The following is a 22,703-nucleotide window of genomic DNA, read 5'->3' on the forward strand; positions in this document are numbered from 1 at the left end:
AAAATTCTTATTTCAAAGTTGTTAATTTCTATGTCATTTGGTCTCTTGTGGAGAGTTGTCTCATTGGCTATCATACCACATCGTCTTTTTATGTTAAAACACTAATGACAATTTAAGAAAAGCATTTCATTCTCTTGTCCTTAAAATCCCCCATGAAGATTTTGAAAAGTTGGCAGGAATGGGTCTTAGAGAAGTGTAAATGGGGAACAAGTACTGGAAAGAAAAGACATTTCTTCTCTATGTTAAGGGGAAGATTTGTTTTCATTGGACAATCAATAAACTGCCTGTCAATATAAATTATTTAACAAATATACATCAAATTGAAGAAAAAAAGATAAATGTAATAGAGTGTGTAAACATGCATGTTTAATAAGAGCATTGGTAAATGTGTGATTGATGAGTTTAATCCAACTTTATTCTCATCATTATGTATATTATGTCATTGGCGTGATCATTCAAAAAAAACTTCTCCTCAAAAACAGTACAGACGTGTGATGTACTATATTTTTAGCTGCTTCTCATGCAAATATAAAATTATCCAAATTTAGCCAACAAAAGTCAGTTTCATTCAATTGTGATATAAAGATTAGATTTACAGATGTCTTTTGAGAATTATATGAAAGATTTTGTCACGTTTTGATATTTTAATAAAGATATATATTGATGCATTTAATCCTATATTGCCTGGCTCATGGATTTAGATTATATTGCTATTTTCTCAATTATTGCAAAATATTCAAACACAATATTGCAGAATTTGTAAGTCCACCATCTGAGTAGACTGACCCTAAACTGGTACTAGTAATGGTTAGTTGTGGACACCTAATTATTGCAATGCAGTTAAACAAGAAGTTTGCAAAATATATGTTGTAATATGTACATAAATTAGGCCGCTGGTTTTCTCATTTGGATTGTTTTTACATGTGTCATTTCAGTGCTTTTATAGCCGACTATGCAGTATGGACTTTGTTCTATAGTTCTTTATTTCTATGTCATTTGGTCACTTGTGGACAGTTGTCTCATTGGCAAAAATACCATATCCAGTTAAAAAAAAACTTAGATGTTGTGGGTAATGGTTGGGCTTTTTCATTTGAAGATCCTCAGGTCTGCCTACAGCTAAAATGTAGTGACCCTGTAAGGTCAGTTTAAATACTTGCTGCTGCAAAGAAGTCATTTACAATCAACACAGTCAAAATAGGATTTATTTTTCAAAACTGGTAATTAAAGTTGGGATATTTTGACTTGAGTCTGAAAAAATAAACTTAATGCGTCTGTGTTATGTCTATACAAATCTTTATTGCACTAATTTACAGTTCTTTGATTTAGGTAAAAGACATTATTAATAGTTTGTTGTTTTGTTTTTCCCCGGAATGTTTTTATTATATGATTGATTCAGTGAAAATTCATAAAAAAAAAGAAATTTACAACTAATTTATTATATATGATGATAATTAACTACAATTTATATATTCATAAGAAATTTCTAACACTGAAAGTGAGATATTTGCTATAAAATTTATGACATTTCCAGACTTTTAACATTTAACACACTAAGTGCACACTCATAGATTTTCATTAGTAATAATATATTTATATAACTGTGGAGAAAAACTGTGGCAATCGTGATGTCCTTTTTTTCCCTCCCATAAATTGAAATTCAATATTTATCTGTTTGCTAATCTAATTGAAAATATAGAAGTCAAACTAATCGTTTAAAAAAATAATCAGCAGAATGGAAAATGCACAATCCAATTGCATTTTTGATCAATCAGTTACAATTTGTTATTGAAATTTTACTGCTTCATCCACTTGAAAGCAAATAATTACCAAATCAAAAATTCAAACCTGTCGTTAAATGTGACAGGTAGCAAACAGTCAAAGTAAAATTTGTTGTAAATGAGAAAATCGCTGCAAGGCATTGGATTTTTGACAGCCATTATTTTCATCACAACAGAAAATTTACATTGGTAAACCTTGGATATTAACACTAAAGTGATTACACCACAGGTCGTATTAACCAATATCTTTCACAGACCTACCTTACCTTCAAATCCCAGTAAAGAGACTTGAAGTGGGAGAGATAAATTTGTTTAACAGCTTTCATTGATGGGCAAACAAGAATTTAATATGCAGTGATGAGGTCAAAGGGTGTCTTCGTCTCTAAAAAGATAATCAATGAGCTTTGATGCATTGCAGGCAAAAAATGTTTACAAAAGAATTATGCAATATGACAATGATTTAACACTTATCATTTTCATATTTGGAGTGCTAAATAGGCGCTTGGATCAGTTTAATGTTTTCAAGCATGCGGTCGTGGGTGGTTAATGCGAATCAGAAATAATATGAATGTTTTTAAGAAACAATTTTCAAATTAAAAATTATTAACTGATATACAATATCTCACAATAAAAACTGATACGGAAATTTATAATTAGACGACAAAATATGAAAGTGTTCCGGTACTTGTGTGGTAGTGGGTGAAATGGATTTATGTCGCTACAATTGTTTTCTTCCTGGATCAAAACACATGCACAGTGAAAACAACAGATAAAGAATTTTAAGTGTTATTTGATGACTTCATCATTAACATTGATTTTTTTGTCATTTCTACTGTCATTCTGAACTGATGTAGAAGTGAAATTTGTGTGATATTTAACTTTTAACTCACATTACAATGTGGTGGCAGCGACAGTATATGTTGGATAATACTATTCCATTGTATGGTAAGAATTTGATAGTACTTTAAAAAGACTTTTAGAATTACAACATGGCTATAATCTTGTTTGTCTGTGGTGTGTGGACAAATTATTTAACTATTGTTCACCCTGTTCAATACTCATCCAAGCTCTTCAATTCCTTAACCTGAAGTACTGTATTGTACTGGGGTATCCGCTATCATAGGTCAAACCCTTTTCAAAGGTTTTAAAGACATGCAAACTTTGGTATAATTGGTTAGTAGATGAGAGAGGGGAGAAAGTTGCTAGTTCTTATGGTTGTGAGTTTGTTGCCCTAGACTGTCATATGACAAGTTAATAGAAAATATCTACATCTTTGGTTATTGAAAGTTATGTTTCAAATTAATAACAAAATCTACAAAATTGTCTACTACATGAGAAGTAACAGGGAAAAATGCCCTGCATTTATAGCCATCTTCCCAGAAATTGTAAAATAACTCCCTTTAAGACATGAAACATTTACTTTTCAAATAACCCTCAGTCAAATTCTGAGTTATGAGAATAGTTTTTTTCACTTGGTTGAAATTTAGTTTTAAAGCAGATCAATATAATATTAAAGTTCCTTGGACACAGTTAAAAAAGGTCAGTGAGTTATTAATTACTTTGTTGGATCTTAAGAGACTAATCTGTTGTTAGAAAACATTTTACTGAGATCACCCCTAGTTTTTGGTGGGGTTCGTGTTGTTTATTCTTTAGTTTTCTATGTTGTGTCATGTGTACTATTGTTTTTCTGTTTGTATTTTTCATTTTTAGCCATGGCGTTGTCAGTTTGTTTTAGATTTATGAGTTTGACTGTCCCTTTGGTATCTTTCGTCCCTCTTCTTTTACTGTTAGTTAATATAAAAAAAAAAGATGTGGCATAATTGCCAATGAGACAACTCTCCACAAGAGACCAAATGACAGATACATTTACATCTATAGGTCACAGTACGGCTTTCAAAAATGAGCAAATCCCAGCTAAAATAGACAGCTATAAAAAGCTATAAATTTGTATAAGAGAAGCTGTGAATACTGTGGCAGCAGAATCTTTTTATAGTGTTCTAATAATAGCCCTAGGAACCTTGTCCCCAGGTTTGAATCAAGCTTGCTTGAAAATGGACCATCATCCCCTTGCTATTCAGTCATTCATGCCATTTTATTTCATTAGCTTAGAATTTGTATTTAATGTTCAGTTTTTCTTCAACACTTTATAATATCTTTGACTTAAAATCTGGTAAAATAAATAATTCAGTTTAATGAAATATGACTACATGATACATATCTTTACTCATACATCGGAAACCTTTTCCTGCTTTATTCGATATGATATATTAGAAAAATTATTAGTTTAGTCATTTGTAAACAAATTAAAAGACCTCACTTTCATTCTCCACCCAAACATCCTTATGTCAAGAAGGGGATAGATGCATTTAGTTAAGTTTTGTCTTTCATAACTAGTTATAAAATATATCATTAAACGAAGTTACACAGTACAAAACAAGAAGGAGTAAAAAAAGATATAGTAGGTATAAGTTGATAAGTCAATAGGTTAGGACAAACTATAAACATTTCAGTGTGTGGGACTAGATAACCTGATATTTGCATGTAACAAACTTCCTTCACTTACATAATTTAGTAGGCTCTGTCTGCATATTATTAAGATCATACTTACATCAGGGAGATGGTGATAAAAATCATTTGATGTACACATATTAGAATTGTCAGGTATAGGGTTGTTTATATTACACAGATGATCTACAGTGTGCAAGGGTAAAGAGTTGCCTTTCCACCCTGAGAAGGAGTTGACTTTTGAAGATCTTGATAAATCCAAAGAGAAAATTCACACCTGCAAAATTTTAATGAAATTAGAATATATTTTTTTTAACTGTTGGTTGAAGTCTTTGGTCTGTGTTACTGTGTGAATAGTTGGTCATGATTTGTTTCCTGGAAATTTAACTGGTCTCGAAGGAAATGAGTTTGTTCTATGTTGATTTATCAAGAAGATATTAACTGTGATGATATATATAGCCTATATAAAGTGTAATGTCATTTTGTAATGAAAATCTACAAAAACAATGGAAGGCAACGAGTTAAAACAACCTAAATCTCCTTTTATCATCCAATACCTTTGTGATTCTTTTAAGAGTGCATTATATTTGAATCAAGAATTTTAGAACTCTATTTGAGGTTTACTTCAAGTCACTATAACATTGAAAAATCATTCTGAAATTTTCAGCAATGATTGGAATAAATGTTCCATGATTTTACAATTTATGATAAAATAATGATTCGTTGACATTTTAATTCCTGATTTAAGACATTACACATAATTTGATTGATTGATTGAGAATGATTTAACACTATGTCAACACTATTGCGCAATACAAAATTATATCAGAATGATGCATCATTAATAAGCAATATACAAAATTAGAGATGGCACTTGCTAAATTAATGGATAATGAATTGTTTGTTTGGAACTAAGACTGGAACTGGAATGATTTTTTGTAGTCTTAACAAAACAGTTTGCTTTCAACTTCTATGAGCTTAACATCTATCTGAAATAAAAATCATGACGGGTGCGCTTTAGACCAAAAATTCAGAAAACTGAACAAAGAGCAACATTGAAAGTTCTCTATTATTGTACAACTCCTGTAGAGTTTCAAGCTTTGTTATAATCCATTGGAAATGTAACATATGTTCCAACCTGTTTCCGATGGAATTTGTTCTCTTCTCTTTAAATATCGGTGATCTGCTGAACTTCTTTTGAGTCAATTCGAGTCAATTTGACTTCCATGAGATTATACAAACATGTATACGATAACGCTCAAAAAGAAAAAAAAGAAGTTCTTTGTTGTGGCTAAGTTGTACCCATATTTAAAATTTGACAATATCAGAAATACTTCTTTTCTTTAAAAGTTTAATCATTTTCCTGTATAAATAGAAGTTTCATCTTTTAATAAATTGAAGTCGAGCCCCTGGTGGTATCAAATAATATTTAATATCCAATAAACCTGATACTCCATTAAAATTCTCATATTATTCATCCTAAAATCGTGTACTTTAAATGAATTAAGTTATGATGTTTAAGTGTTTATGCAGTGCGACTTTACATATTGATCGTAGTTTCTCAGCACAAAGAGCTGGTAAATAGATATGAAATCTGTTTAAATTTCAGTAGATCAAATTATTTTTATAGATTTCATGAATTTAAATTTGATGTCGTTTCATTATATATTAAATGACATTTGATCCGATGTTTGGATTTGTTGCGCAGCGAGGTTTAAAAGGGCAGTCATTTATTATGCAGAATAGAGAAGCGACTGGATAATAAAGTATATTCATCATTAAGTTTCAGAAAATGAAAAAAAAACAATCAATATATTAAAGTACCTTCAACAAGCTTAAGAAAATAGTAATAAAAAGATATGTTTGGTATACATGAATTAAATGACAATCTAAAAAGCATGGGAATAACATCTAAAGGTCAATATACAGCTTTGACAAGTCTCTTTATAATATATCAAGCTCTCCATTTATCTATGGTTCTGTTCAATCAGTTGAGAAATTAAACCAAGACCATCAACACAAAATTCCTTAAATGGTTAAATCACTCAGATAGAAATAAAAACAATTTATTTTGGCCAGTAGAAAAATAACGGAAAAGAATTTTTCAAACTTATATATTTTCTTATGAAAAAAAGGGGGGAAGGGACTGAGTGGGAATCTAAAAAGTGCGAAATTGACTGTGAGGGCTTAAGGCCAAACAAAAATTCCACTAGAAAAAGTTGTTAAAAGTATTTAAGTGAAAGGATGAAAAATTATCTTAGAACTATTCATTGTACAAAATATTAGTACGTTTGTATTCAACAATGAGGCACAGCAACCCAACGACCCATTAATTCAGTTGGCATCTTTAGGTCAAGATACAGTATTTATTGATAGGTTCCCAACAGAATGTTAATCTCTAATATCACTGTTCCAAAGTTATTAGAATTGTTAGGATAGAGTCATGGTTTCCTCCTTATTATGTGCCCTTTTCTATTGATTGCAATGTTTTATTTACCAAGGGGTAGATGTTGTCATCTCCTTGTAATAGGATAGAACAAGGTTTCCTCCTTATTATGAGCCCTTTTCTATTGATTCCAATGTTTTATTTACCAAGGGGTAGATATTGTCATCTCCTTGGTTAGGATAGAACAAGGTTTCCTCCTTATTATGAGCCCTTTTCTATTGATTGCAATGTTTTATTTACCAAGGGGTAGATGTTGTCATCTCCTTGGTTAGGATAGAACAAGGTTTCCTCCTTATTATGAGCCCTTTTCTATTGATTGCAATGTTTTGTTTACCAAGGGGTAGATGTTGTCATCTCCTTGTAATAGGATAGAACAAGGTTTCCTCCTTATTATGAGCCCTTTTCTATTGATTGCAATGTTTTATTTACCAAGGGGTAGATGTTGTCATCTCCTTGTAATAGGATAGAACAAGGTTTCCTCCTTATTATGAGCCCTTTTCTATTGATTGCAATGTTTTATTTACCAAGGGGTAGATGTTGTCATCTCCTTGGTTAGGATAGAACAAGGTTTCCTCCTTATTATGAGCCCTTTTCTATTGATTGCAATGTTTTGTTTACCAAGGGGTAGATGTTGTCATCTCCTTGTAATAGGATAGAACAAGGTTTCCTCCTTATTATGAGCCCTTTTCTATTGATTGCAATGTTTTATTTACCAAGGGGTAGATGTTGTCATCTCCTTGTAATAGGATAGAACAAGGTTTCCTCCTTATTATGAGCCCTTTTCTATTGATTGCAATGTTTTGTTTACCAAGGGGTAGATGTTGTCATCTCCTTGGTTAGGATAGAACAAGGTTTCCTCCTTATTATGAGCCCTTTTCTATTGATTGCAATGTTTTGTTTACCAAGGGGTAGATGTTGTCATCTCCTTGTAATAGGATAGAACAAGGTTTCCTCCTTATTATGAGCCCTTTTCTATTGATTGCAATGTTTTATTTACCAAGGGGTAGATGTTGTCATCTCCTTGTAATAGGATAAATAATTAAATGTATGGATCAGTTATCCCACCTATCTAAGATTTGTATAGAATGGATTGTAAATTTATAAATGACACCAAGCAGACAAGGTCACTGAGACTCCTATTGATCAGGGGCTTGATTTATTATCGTAAGATATTGTTTATCACTTTATTGTTGGTATTGTATTATAGATATATATTTTATCTTTTGTCAATATTTTAAGCTTTAAAACATCTTGTAATTTCATGTTATTGAGGGCTGTTAGATAGTGTGGTGTGATTGTCTTGGATCGTTGATTAATCGCTCCGAGGTCTGATTTATTTAAATGAATTATCCACAAACATGGTTTTGAATAATAATGAAATGATAAACCTTAAATTACAATGTATTTTTAAGAAGCTTTTTGAGACAGTTAGTTGAAATTCATAGTACAGATAGAATGATAATTCATCTTTATTTACGGCTATTGATTTCAGGTCTTTGGATGGAAAGTTGGTTTAAAGATTAAAGGTCACTGTACGCCATTTATACATCACCCTTAATAATTATTGCACCTCTGGTCTACTTTATTTGTCAATTTGAGTAATATATCACTAATTTGTAATGTTGCTCTTAGGGCTGAGTTTTTAAAAATGAAGTGTAGGGGGTAGGTAGGTTGCCTTATTACAACATGATGATGATATTTTTGTAACCCATGGGATACAGATTTCAATTCAAAATATTAATATTAGTTATAATATAGGTATTTTCATTACTGTTTTGACACTATTAATACACAGTATGTTGGAAAGGTGGAGTCAGCTATTTATAATTGAAATACATTTATTTAATGCATAATTGACTAGACACAATAATTTTGATAATTCCACAAACTTCCTTTTATTGATTACTTGGCCATATGTTTTTGTTTTGAAAACCTATGTAACCATTATTGATAGCTATTCACGAGAGCTGCTTTAAAGTTGATGCTTAGGAGCTTGATGTAAGAAGGTTTGATCTTAGAAACCTAATGCTTAGATGAAGAACAGCGATAGAAGCACTGTTCTTTTTTTGTATTTGAGGGTTCTTTATTTCTGTATTCTGTATATTTGGTGCCATTTTAGATCTCTCTATGTCATTTATTTTCATCCATTTATCTAATTTTTTTCAATGTTTAATATATTGCCATTTTTCTCTTACTTTAATTTTGTTTGCCCATTTCTATTTGTATAAACCCATTCAGACCCTCGTATTGATTGTTTTCCAGTAGTTCATGAAATATTTTATGTCAAACACATTTGAAAGTCTGGTTCATTACTAATTTTATTTAAAAACAATTGCATATGAAATCTATATCAATGGCTGCTTATAATTTAAACATATGCAGATAAAACATCAAAGACCGATGACAACTTTTTTCATTTTAAACCACAATAGGGAAATTCTTTACAAGTCTTAATCCCTTGTTTTTAAAGTGCAGAAATGTAAAATATGAAATACATATCTCTTTATATAAACTGGTTATTAGTTAATGATACTTCACTGACTATAATCACTAATATTATTGAGTACAAGAAAAACATTCTCCATGAAAAGCTTTCAAATCTTCTTAAGATGTCTTTGTGTATTGAATTATTGAAATGAACATGTTTCTGTTTTGTTTGGTATGTGTATTCACCATACAACAACTTCTCAACATCTTGTAAACGATTATGGATTTTTAAACTGTTTCTTAAGTATATTATTTTACGTAAATCAGGTTTTGAATACTTTCGTCAATAAAAGCAGCGAGAGATTCACCTCGGGTATCATTGTTTGTCTACGTATTCATATCCCGTCGATCAAATCTTTATAACCCGAGGCCAAACACTGATACTTAACAAATTCTATAGGCCCCTTTGTCAATATTAGTACATTGTTATAAGGTTGAACACTATCATTACGGACATTGATTTATACTTTAGTCAATAGAGAGATGATGGAATAAACAGTGACCATACACCTTCAATATAGGATTGTGGTTTTACCGATATTGATGAAGCCGTCTTTGTTTACCAAGTGGGTAAGCTGGTTAATTTGATCCCGTTAGGGCAAAATTTGAAGTCATTTGATTTGATTGGTGGTTAAATGTCGAATTGTTAGGATAAATTTGTATTTAGTTAAAAGGTTTTAGCATAATATTTGGTTATTAAGAGTGTTAAGTTTACGAGTAGGACCCAAGGATAAACTGTGCTGTTTACACACTAAGGTATGTTGTTATCTGTCTTCAAAATATCCTAGTTCACAGTTTGTGCACAGACTATTTGTGCATATTAGTAATTTAGTACTAAGTTTAGTGCAGTTTCCAAGAGATCAATTATGGTGGATTCAAAATATCCTAGTTCACAGTTTGTGCAGAGACTATTTGTGCATATTAGTAATTTAATACTAAGCTTAGTGCAGTTTCCCAAGAGATCAATTATGGTGGATCAAAATAAAATTTTCTGAAGCAAGCAATTCTCTGAGGAGTATATTTTTTGCACTTCAGCCAGTTGTTTTGATGATATAATAACATGATCTATAGAGGGGTACATAGTTAGCTCCCCTGAGGCACTTAATATAAATATAGCTATGAAATTTACAACATATATCATATAAGTAAAAGTCAACAACAAGTTAAGGACTATTATTTGTTGATGTATCTTAAAATATCTTGTTTTATAAAGCAACTCTATAAATCTCAAGCAGATCCTTTAATGCAGAAAATTAATGCAGCTGTAAAGTTTCACTTGTCTAATATCCTTTAATTTACACCTTATTCTCTCTGTACAGAATCCTTTAAGTACATTTTCAATAATATTTATTGAATTTTGTGGTTGATTATTAACTCTTTGTGGTCTGTTCTCATCATCAATATTGTTACATTATATTTTTGTCAACAATTGTCCATATCAAAGGAAAGGAACATTACCATCTCTATCATAAACACATTTACTTTGACATAAATCATGTTAAAAGCTTGTTCCTGCATCATTGGACATATAACACATTTCAGACCAGGCAAAATTGGAGAAAATTGGATAATTATTTGGATATAAAGAGATCCTATCACTCCATTCCTCATAGTTAGACCTCACTCATTTTATTGACAAAGCATAGTTGACGGACATCATCACTGAAAGTGGGGAAAAACCCAAACATCTTTGTGAAAATCTAGCTAAACATATCAGTTAATTAAACGTAATGGTAATTTTAACCATGTTTGACGTTGATTTCATGGTGGTTCGTTTAAACAGATGGCATATAATTGTATTATTGGCAAAAAAATCTACTGTTTTTTGTGGAATGATTCACAGCTTTAACAGGGTTTACTTACGCTAACTTCCGATATCACCAGTCATTACCACAAGGGTTATGTCAAATATAATTAGTGAAAATTTACCCCTGACCCAGTTGTATCATTATGTAATAAATTGCTGCGCTATTGTAAGATGGCAAAGATAGCACTACTGTTTTCTCCATCAAACTAAAAACGTCTGCTAGTATAATGACGATGATAAGAATTGATAGTGACAATTCGAAACAGATAGGAATTCTCTTTAGAGGGACATATCTCACTGGATATAGTTGTGTAACCAGCTGCCTGGAAATGATTTGTAATTTTGATTTCTTATACACCAATAAATCCTAGTTATAAACAGTTTATACTAACATCAAAGGGATACCCATTAGTTATATATAGTGCATTGTTTGTACAGAGATATACAACTGCTTAATTGAAATTATGTAAATGTTAATTTCAACTATGTTAAGTGTTTCGGTTTGTTAATCATTATAAAGGTATTAACATTAGATGCACAAATTACACGTTCGAGGGTACCAAATAATGATTTCAAAGTGCTCAATTTTGGTTTTTTGCCTGTTTCATTTTTGTCAAAAAGATTTTATTTTGATGCCAAAAAAAAGAAAATTAAAACATTTTCTAGTATAAATCTTTACAGACAATGGGCTATAACCTTAAAGTTGGGGTATCATGAGCTAGTAATAGCTTACAGTTCATCTTGTAAAATATTTTATAGAATTTGAAGTGGACATCAATGATGAAGATGATAGGTTCTTTAGTGATCTCTTGTTTCGTTTTGTATTATCGTTGATGCCTATGATTTTACATACACATGTCTGGCAACATACCCAGTAAATATCATTAAATGTGAATGATTTTTATCATAGATAAAAAATAAAAATCATAAATAGATTTATCATTGAGCCAATTTTACAACTCAACTGACAGCATAGTAAAAGTACAGGAGGATGTAAATTGAATTTACTAGTTGAAACAGTTTTGATTGTGATAATTTTTTTGCACATTATATTGTTTAATAAAATTTTATGAAATATGACAAGCGAAATGCACATGATATGAAAAAGTGATTAATCATTATCAGTGAATTAAGTCTAAAATGATCCATCTAATTACCAACAAGATAAGAAACACCACTGTTGCCAATTTAATTATAACCGCTTCTGTTTCCTATCAAATTTAATCAACAGTTCACAAAAAGGACTGCTTTATCTAGTTATTACATGCTTGTTTGAGATTACTTGAAACCTTACAATATAAAATCAATTTTCTTCCAATAAAAAGGAAGCTGATTAAGGTCTAATTTATTTCTAAGTTATCTCTTCCAGCCACAGTGGTTGTGATTAATCTATCTTGTCCAGGAATCAAATATTTGATACTCTGTCAATTGTTTGTACACAAAGGATTTGTAACTCGGTACAAATGAAAACATAGTTTGTTAGAGAGCATGAGTAGGTGTTTTATGTAGGAATAAAAAGAGATGTGGGGTTTATGTCATTGAAACAGCAACCAAAGCAATGACTCAAATAAAAACTAAGACATTTAGTTGTAGAGGTTATAAAAAGTTATTCTATGCATATAATAGTTTTTGAGGTACAGGAGGAATGGGTGGCTTAAAATTTAAGTCAGCATGCAGTTAAACTAAGATATGTTTACCCAGTGGATTTATATAGATATAACCAGTGGTTTGAATGTTAACTCATTTATGAAAGTTCATGCCTAATTCAGACAGTGTACTTATACTGTAAATGTAATTTAAGAGCCATATTTGTCTTTATTAGGATATGATCTATGATATCATCAAAAATCATCTGTTTTAACCACATGACAAAGTGTTTCGGCTTTCATTAAAACTCAAAGTTTTAATGTTGTGTTTTCAGGGTTATTTGGCCTTTTTCCGAACCTGGCACAAGCCTCTGGCTCTTCTAATGAACCATTGACATAGGTGCTATATCCTATTCGATAAATAGAAATTATAGTATATTTTCACAATAGATGAGGTTTCAACCAAAACACCTACTATTTTAATTGCCCTGTTTTGATGTAGTGTAAAATGAGTACCTCAGTTAACCTTATGATAAGTACCTTATAATACAGTAGTTGTCTACCCCTGTCTCTCTGCATCAGGAAAAACATGTGGAAGTGTAATTTATCTAATCACTGGTGTAAATGATAGATAAATATAAACATTAAACACTCTCCTGGGTTATTGTTATTAATTCTTTGTGTATGTAGTCGTTTACTATTTGTGTATTGGAGTAATTAGCTTTGCCACATAAATTATTCATCTAGTTAAGACAATTAAAGTTACAGGTTGGTTTGTGTTGGTGATAGAATTGATTAATGGGAAAAGGAATGGAAAGAAAACTCTCCTCTTGTTCCTGGTGCATTTATTATTGATGTGCATGCAGCTTGTACAAATGTTTTCTATTAATAAAAGGAGATGTACAACCTACGTCAATAACACTGCAAAGATCAGCTTTTTAAGATTGAAGATGGTTTTATTTTTAGAACTGTATCTTCATTTCATAGAGAACAAAAATTCAAAATTTTCTGTATTTTGAATTTTATAAGTTCTTAACAAATGAGTAGGAAATTTAGATACTATTTTTTCCTACATTTTCCTTGTCATTTTGAAACTTCAATGGATTGGCCTTTCATGTGTGTTCTATTCCTTAAATCCTTGAAGTTCTCAGAATCTTCATATATCATTTTTACTGCTCGATAATCTGCTGAAATTTTTCTATCTGGCTTTCATTGGTGTACCAATTTATAGCGGTTACAGGTCTAAAGGGACAAAGTTTTCTAAATGTCATGATTTATTCCATCGGGAATCGAGGTGAAAATAACACATCAGTTGTACATTTTAGTTGTAACATGGGTAATCAAATGTAAGGAAATTCTATGTTTGTTGCATTCTTAATTTTTTTTATCCATGTAGGTATGCATGATATGATGGGTTTACTTTTTCTAAATCACCATTTCGGATCTTTTGAAATTCAAAAAATTCAGTTCTTAGTTGTTTACTCTTCAAAAATGTACTCTTTAATCTGCTGAAAAAGAAGGGAAAAAACAACTTAAATTCACATTTATATCAAATCTCAAGAATCTTCAGTCCTCTAAGTTAAAACTTTTTTGCATAAAATATGTTAGTTTTTATGTAATTTCCCCATTTTGAACGAATCAAATCACCTGTAAGCATCTTAGCTAATCACTAGACTTAAAACTAATCTAATTCAGATCAACATCTAATTAGATTTAAACACAGATTAGATAAAGGTTATGTAACTGATGAAAAACCACAGAAAACAGCAGGCTTAGCCTGTGTAAAAGTGATAAGTTTTCTATGAACCTGAAGTAACAGCGTGCCAGTCTTGTGCCTGTAATGTGATCTTCCTTGGCATGTGAAATTCATTTGGGAGCATTAAACTTCTACACAACATTGATATGGGGAGATTTAATTGAAACTCATTTAGCTACTATTCAATCATAAAGAGAGGATTATTATTTGGGTGAAAGGATGTTTTCATACAGTGAGTATTATGTTTGTGTATTCTAAAAAATCATCATGTTTCTGACATTTTGGTATTTTTACTTGTGTTTTGTTTTTGCTATCTCATAGTAATGATGGCAGGCTTTTTTTAATGAGTTTAATATTGTTTTTGAAACATGATGAATTACATGTAAAAGAATTTCGAAACAAAGAAATAATTTTATAGACATGAATCAAATAGTTGTTAATACCTTTAGATTGTAGATAGGGGTCAGTTATTCCCACTTCCAGTGCATTTCTTACCCCTTTACCTTTACTGTCGTTTAAAACACCTTATCGCCAATCTTCAAAATTCCAGAGCCCTATCATAGCTTATGTGTATAATTTCCCTTCATCTAACTTCAGTCTTATGATTTTGACCAGTTGTATTCCTTTTCAAATAAATTTTGAAATCTTGCATATAAAACTCAGAAGTTGTAAGAGAGAGATACTTAAAGTCTGAGGTGTTCTTTGCTGTTGAAATATAATGACTTTTCAGACAATTTTATAAAACACATAAACACCTCTATTATTATCTGATCTGATGTATAATTTATAGTCTCAAACTCCTTGCATCTTGTAACTTCTTTCTCCTCTATTGACCAACCCCTCATTACAGAAAATATCCTTGTCTGTTACAGCCATCAGTACAGTGTTTATAGAAGTACATCTAAATTTGAGATAAATTGGTGATTATTAACGTAAGGTGAATCCAATTAACCTGAGGTTAATGAATTTGACAGATGAGGTAATGTTTGGAGTAAGACATGGACTGTTTTCACGAAAAATCTTTTTAAAAAATTGTACTCTTAAGCTATAATGAAATGTTTATAACTTAAAAGATTTTTTTTCAATGAATGGCAGACTTGTATTAAAAGAGACATAAATAATTGTAAATTAGTGTAAAAGGGTGTTTATACTGTATGTCTACTTTGGGAGCCTAGGATAGCCGATTATCAATCTGTTCCTTTATTCAGTTACATAAAAATTGGATCTCGCATCTTTGCTAGTAACAGTTCTTGTTCATATGAAAATTTTCAACTTATCTTGACTCATTTCAATTGAAAATACCACTGCCGTAGAACCCCAACTTATAGTTTGCTAAAAGATTCTTCTTTGTTTTTCCTCAATCATATCTTTTACTTTTAATTCTGTCTTTTTATACCTTGAGTTCTGTTGAAACCGCTGTTTGTTTTGTGTCGTTTTACATTTTTCCTATAAAAATATTTAGCAGTAGCGGAAATAATCCTGATAAACTCAAGGGATATTAAGGAAAAAAGTATGTATTGAACTGCCTACTTCATTGATGTAAATTCAGTAAAACAAGAAAAAACTGGACCCATGGGTTTTATGCATGCAATCTCTAATGATTTTCAATTCAAGGAATTGTCAGATTAAGGACAGACGCAACTTATTGTGAAATCGAATTTATGGGAAAGTTGAAATTTTCCTATGTAGCATTTAAAACTATATTAGAAATGTTTCATGGTGTTTAGTTAATTGATTCCATTAGAACATGGTTAGTGATTACACAAACCAGTTTCAGATTATCAATCAATAAAGGCTTCATTCTTCTGTGTTCCTTTAATTAATTTTGATCTAAGCTAATGGTTGACAGGTAATACCATGTCTTGTGTCAGTTCTTGATTCACACAAACCTAGGCATACAGCATGTCTCCAAATCAATATCATATAAAAACACTAAACAATTTGCAGCATAAATTAGTAATGTTTTGCACTTAGTTAATCTGAAAATTGTCTTGTTTAATCGTAAATTTGTGTTGTAACATTTTAGCAGTGAAAGTCGATCGATTACCTGGTTTGAGGTTTTATTGTATGAATAAGGATATCACCTTTTGTTGAAATAATTTTCAGGCTTGATTTATGATGATGAAATAATGGCGTGTTGAATTATTAATCAGACGACTGTAATCATTACCTTGTTAACTGCGTCAATCTCATAAAGCCGTGACAAATAATTTTCTTTTTTTTACCATTTGAAATTTTTAATGCTTGAACTTGTCAATAAAATAAGAATGAGAAAGAGATAACTCCTGATATTTGTTAATTTTTATTTTGAATGATGGGGAAATCTAATTTAAGTTACATTGATTTTTGCAAAGAGTTTTTTCTTCAAATTTCATACATAAATAAAGAATTTTTTATGCACTTGATATGTGATGTTAATATTTTATTAAATACCAACTGTGACTTTTTTGTCATTTGGTAATGCAAAAAGAAATATTAGAATACTTCAAATAGATTTTTTTTATATACATGTATTAGATAAAAATCAGTAGAAGTCTTAATATAAAAACAAAGAAAAAAGTCTAAATATGCTAAGTATGCAAAAATGGTAGACCTTCCTGAAGCTAAAAATTGTGCAGACTACTGAGGATTTCTAGTACACAGACATGGAATAAATTATTAAGTGCATTAATTTACATTAATAAGTTTAAGAGACTTTTACAAGTGAAACAGTTTTAAAGAAAGGTCAATATACTAAACATTAATTTATTTTCTCAGATGCCTTTTTTGGCCCTCTCTCATGGATTTTGTTGCACCTTATTTTTGCAATTTCTAACTTTTTTAATCATAAATTTGTATAAGAAAAAAAAACTAGTTTGAAAAAAATGTTTTCCATTTGCATTATGTTTCTACTCTTTAGAATAAGCAGGAATAAATTGATCCGAAGTCCTTTATGTTTTGTATTATGATAGTGACCATACACAACTTGTTTAGTCTCTCGATTAGAGCAGACATCATTATTTGAGCAGCACTTATACATTGTTTGTGTTGTTAGATAACTGTCTCCTTTATCATTTACTTCAGCATCTCTCTCATATTCCATATGAACATGATGAAAAGCAAGAAGAAAATGTTATGTCACTATTATAAAAAGTTGTTCATAGAAGTTGATGGTTGATTGATCAATTGAATTTTTATATTTTATGTCCAATGACACATACTTAGAAAAAAGGACAAGAAATTAGTTTGATTGGCAGTTTTACTTTTGTCTGCAAAAGGGATTCACACTTAAATTATAATCTGACATTATTATTTAATTGTATAATTTGTGTATTTTCAGGAACAGGTCAAAATGTGAAGCCACCTCCTCTGAACATGCTCAGTGGTTCTAAGTTATCACGGAACACAGCTACAGTGCCACCATTAAATCAGACATCACCAAGTAATGGTCTGACGTCCCACAATTCTAATGCTGCTCTGAATGCCACCAGAACATCTAGTTTTGCTGCTGCACTCAGAAAACTTGCTCATCAAGCAAAAGATCCAGGTATAAGCAATATGACTGGCTAACCTTTTGATTTTATTATTTCTTTTGCATCAGTAATCAAAACATTTCAAGTGCAATTATTTTAACACAATTTTATCAGATTTCTTTGGTATTTCACTGACAAAATGTGTTGCCAAAATAAATCACTATTATCTTTGAACATATTACAACACGTGGAGGTAAATTACCTGTATATAAATCATTACAAAATCACCAACTCATCTAGAAGATAGGTTCAGGATGAGGTTACATGGAAATACTAGAGAAAATATTAAATTGTAATTTGAAATAAACAACACAGTGCATGACTGACCTTTAACAGGTCAATGGGAGAAACCAGAGTATTCCAAACCTCAATACTTAAACTTGACTCAATTTGAAATAAGAAAATAAAATACAAAGTTGACCTTAAACAAGTTGTTGGAGTTGAAAAAAGACTTTGATGAGTTGATACAGCAAAATTGAGTACATGACCGACCTTTGACATCTTGATAGAGTAAACTTGAGTACATGACTGACCTTTGACATCTTGATAGAGTAAACTTGAGTACATGACTGACCTTTGACTAGATCATATAGCAAACTTGAGTACATAAATGACCTTTGACATCTTGATAGAGCAAACTTGAGTACATGACTGACCATTGACAAGTTCACAGAGCAAACTTGAGTACATAACTGACTTTTGACAAGTTCAAGAGCAAACTTGAGTACATAACTGACCTTTGACAAGTTCAAGAGCAAACTTGAGTACATGACTGACCATTGACATCTTGATAGAGTAAACTTGAGTACATGACTGACCTTTGACATCTTGATAGAGTAAACTTGAGTACATGACTGACCTTTGACTAGATCATATAGCAAACTTGAGTACATAAATGACCTTTGACATCTTGATAGAGCAAACTTGAGTACATGACTGACCATTGACAAGTTCACAGAGCAAACTTGAGTACATAACTGACTTTTGACAAGTTCAAGAGCAAACTTGAGTACATAACTGACCTTTGACAAGTTCATAAAGCAAACTGAGTACATAACTGACTTTTGACAAGTTCATAGAGCAAAATTGAGTACATAACTGACCTTTGACAAGTTCATAAAGCAAACCTGGGTACATAACTGACCTTTGACAAGTTCATAGAGCAAACTTGAGTACATAACTGAACTTTAACAAGTTCAGAGCAAACTGAGTACATAACTGACATTTGACAAGTTCATAGAGCAAATTTGAGTACATATCTGACGTTTGACACATTTATAGAGCAAACTTGAGTACATATCTGATGTTTGACACATTTATAGAGCAAACTTGAGTACATATCTGACGTTTGACACATTTATAGAGCAAACTTGAGTACATATCTGACGTTTGACACATTTATAGAGCAAACTTGAGTACATATCTGATGTTTGACGCATTGATAGAATAAACTTGAGTCCATGAAATTATGAGCAACTTTAATAGTTGTCAGCCATTCACCTAGTAGTTGTTAATTTAATACTATTCCATATGTTTAGATAATTAGAATTATTCAGTTAGTTGGTAACAAGTAAATAATTATATTCCTATCTGGATACTGAATCTGAAGAACTTGAAGAACAATATTTTGACAAGAGAAATCTGCAAGCTGCATTATTACAAACATCAATATTAGACCACTAAAATACCAGATTGAAACTCTGCCTGCAAAACCAATTTGGACCAGTTCAATATGATAATAACGATGTTATTTACCTTTTAAAAGGTTCATATGTTTTTGTAGAAGATACTCCATCAAAACATGGATCCCAACCAGGAAGCTCCAGCACCAGTCCAAGAGCAACTACACCAAAAAGAGGCCCACCTCCACTAGTGTACACATCACATTCATCTGTTAGTTCTCCACCAGTGGTAACCATAGCACCTACACAGTCTCATGCAAGCCTGGTCTCAACAGAATCACGACAGGTAGGCTATAAAGTAGTAACAATAGCAGTAACCATAGCACCTACACAGTCTCATGTAAGCCTGGTCTCAACAGAATCATGACAGGAAGACTATAAAGTAGTAACCATAACATCTACACAGTCTCATGTAAGCCTGGTCTCAACAGAATCATGACAGGAAGACTATAAAGTAGTAACCATAGCACCTACACAGTCTCATGTAAGCCTGGTCTCAACAGAATCACGACAGGTAGACTATAAAGTAGTAACCATAGCACCTTCACAATCTCATGCAAGCCTGGTCTCAACAGAATCATGACAGGTAGGCTATAAAGTAGTAACCATAGCACCTTCACAGTCTCATGCAAGTTTGATCTCATCAGAATCATGACAGGTAGGCTATAAATTTAAGTAGTAATGGTCTCAGACTCTACAAATTCTGGTCATAGTGTAATAAAGACAATTGCAGTGTAAGTAGTAACAATATTGTTGAGAATAGCACTGTAGTTAAGACATCACATTTTACTGTTATGTATCTAGGGTTGACGCTATAGTGCGATATAGCCTTAGCAGCTCTGATATATATACAGTAAACGTTAAACTGTATGGTTGTATTGATTCTGTATACGATAGTAGAAATTAGCCCCGACAGATATCATGTACATGCTTTCTTGCAAAACTGGTTGTGATGTAATGAAGTAGTGCTGTTAATTTTGTGATTACTGCACTCATTTATCAATATGAATTGTCAAAAATGTTCTTAAATTTTAAATTATATAAAGCATCATAGGTGTTTTATTGATAAATAAATTACTTATTTTGAGATCTGAAACCATTGTTTACATTTAAATCAACATCAAATGGATTTCTAAATATATACAAAATCTGTGTGTGTTTTAAAGTATACCATACAAAGGGATTTACAACGCAAGAGTCATGATTTGCTACAAGTGTAAAGGGAGATAACCTCAAGATGCTATTTGTTGATCAACAGACAGAATTAGTATGCAAGATTAATGAATAATATGATTTTAAGTTTTTGTTGAAATCGAAAAATGATATGTGTCAATAGAAATCAAACTATTTGCCTATCAATACATCTAATTATTTATTTAGTGTTGAAAAGGGAAAAAATATTTTGTGCAAAGTCTGTTACTGTTTGCAAATTGAGTTGATATACGAACCTTTCATAACAGACCAAAATTCATCCTTTTTTGTAATTGATTGTTCAAAATCAATCAAATTCATATAAATGTAAGAATATGTTGCACTTGCATAAAGTCGATTTCTATCTGATGCTGCTCAAATATTATCAAAAATCATCAACAATCTATTAAATTTTTAAGTGAAAGCACATTTTTAAATTCAAATGTAAAAAATTAAGATTCATAATAGAAATTTGACACTATCATTAAGTAAGAAATTGTTTTAAATATAACTCTCTTATTACTAGTTGCACATTTTCTATTGATATTTGAAATTTATATTTTGTAGAGTTTGGACAGAACACATTCAGTACATAGTTCTTTGTCAACATATGATAGTTTAAGTAACATGAAAGCTGACCGTCCACATTCTACCCAGTCTGGCCGAGAGGAAGATAGATACAGACCACAGTCATCACACTCAAGTAGGGATGATGATCGACTATCTGCTAAAGACATGGCTCCATCCAGGAGGTATAATAATCAATATGATAATATGACATAAATTTCCCTTGTTTCAAGTGATTTAATAACATATTCTTAAAAAATGGTCCACTTGAATCAAATTCACTTTCCTCTCATGACTATTTCGTAAAGAATTTCACCTTAGTGTTAGAATGCTGACTCTTTAAAGTTTTAGTGGAATAATTGTTTAAGATGATTCAAAGGAAGAGCTTTGAATCACTTTACTAGAAAAAAGAAAAAAATCTGTTGATCTGTCAAAGGGAGATAAACCAAAGTACACTCACTTTCTTTACAACTGTAAAAAAAAATTAACATTGAAATTATAAGAAAAAAATAAATTACATTTTTGTTCTGTGAAAAATACTGAACCTGAATCCCTTTTAGGACTTAAGTTTTAGAAAATTTCTTGAAAGAAAATTAACTTAAGTTGAAGATCAATTTAAAATACTATGAATTTATTATTATTCGTTCGGTACCAATTTTTGTGGGTACAAGTGAACCACAAATTTAAATGTTCAACAATATACTCATTTCTATAGAGTTGTATTCATACTTTGGCAGAACCATGAAATCACATATCCGGGAAAATGCAAGGTTTCAACAATCCACGAAAAATTGGTACAGACAAAAATAAATGAATCCACAGTAGAAAATATGTTCTGTCTCAGACAATGAAGGTTATAGGTGAACTTAAAAACTGATATCATATGTTTATTATATTGTAGGACCCCATTGTCAGCTCAGAGTTCTACATCTCCTGCTGTTACACGAGAGGAAAGTATAATGAGAGGATTCCAGCCCTACCGTCCAGGAGATGATCTACGACACTCATTGCCACCATTTGGCCTTGATGCAGCTGCCTATCCTTACCCAGCATTCCTGCCCCCACATGCATTCCCACATCCTGCCTTTAGGTAAGATGTAGTCAATGTTTTGTATATAAAAAAATTGATCTTTGGAGATTTTGTGCAATCTGAACTCGCACACATTCTCACAATCTGCCTTAATGATCTGATAGAAAGAAAATTTAGCTTTATAGATTTGTTTCAAATAAATTATTACTTATGACTTAAGTTGGGGGGATTGGATTCTTTTGGCATACTGTGTTATTTAGACCTGCAATTTTGGTAACTTTTATAAACTACAGGACACTTCAATATTAGTTATAGAATCAGTTTATCCCTCTAAATAATTGAAGTAGTAGAAAATG

The 22,703-nt window shown here is 31.2% G+C and overlaps 1 protein-coding gene across 1 annotated transcript in view; it reads left to right on the top strand.

Moving 5' to 3' along the window:
• LOC134721636 (genetic suppressor element 1-like) overlaps positions 1 to 22,703 on the top strand; it is a 57,610-nt gene that overhangs the window by 22,557 nt on the left and 12,350 nt on the right. The window contains exons 3-6 of the mRNA XM_063584762.1: positions 17,685 to 17,891; positions 19,661 to 19,845; positions 21,318 to 21,502; positions 22,219 to 22,407. Coding sequence (XP_063440832.1) covers positions 17,685 to 17,891; positions 19,661 to 19,845; positions 21,318 to 21,502; positions 22,219 to 22,407 — 766 coding nt within the window. The remainder of the gene's footprint in view (positions 1 to 17,684; positions 17,892 to 19,660; positions 19,846 to 21,317; positions 21,503 to 22,218; positions 22,408 to 22,703) is intronic.

The sequence above is a fragment of the Mytilus trossulus genome, chromosome 6 (assembly GCF_036588685.1).
Source record: "Mytilus trossulus isolate FHL-02 chromosome 6, PNRI_Mtr1.1.1.hap1, whole genome shotgun sequence".
Taxonomy (NCBI): Eukaryota; Metazoa; Mollusca; class Bivalvia; order Mytilida; family Mytilidae; genus Mytilus; species Mytilus trossulus.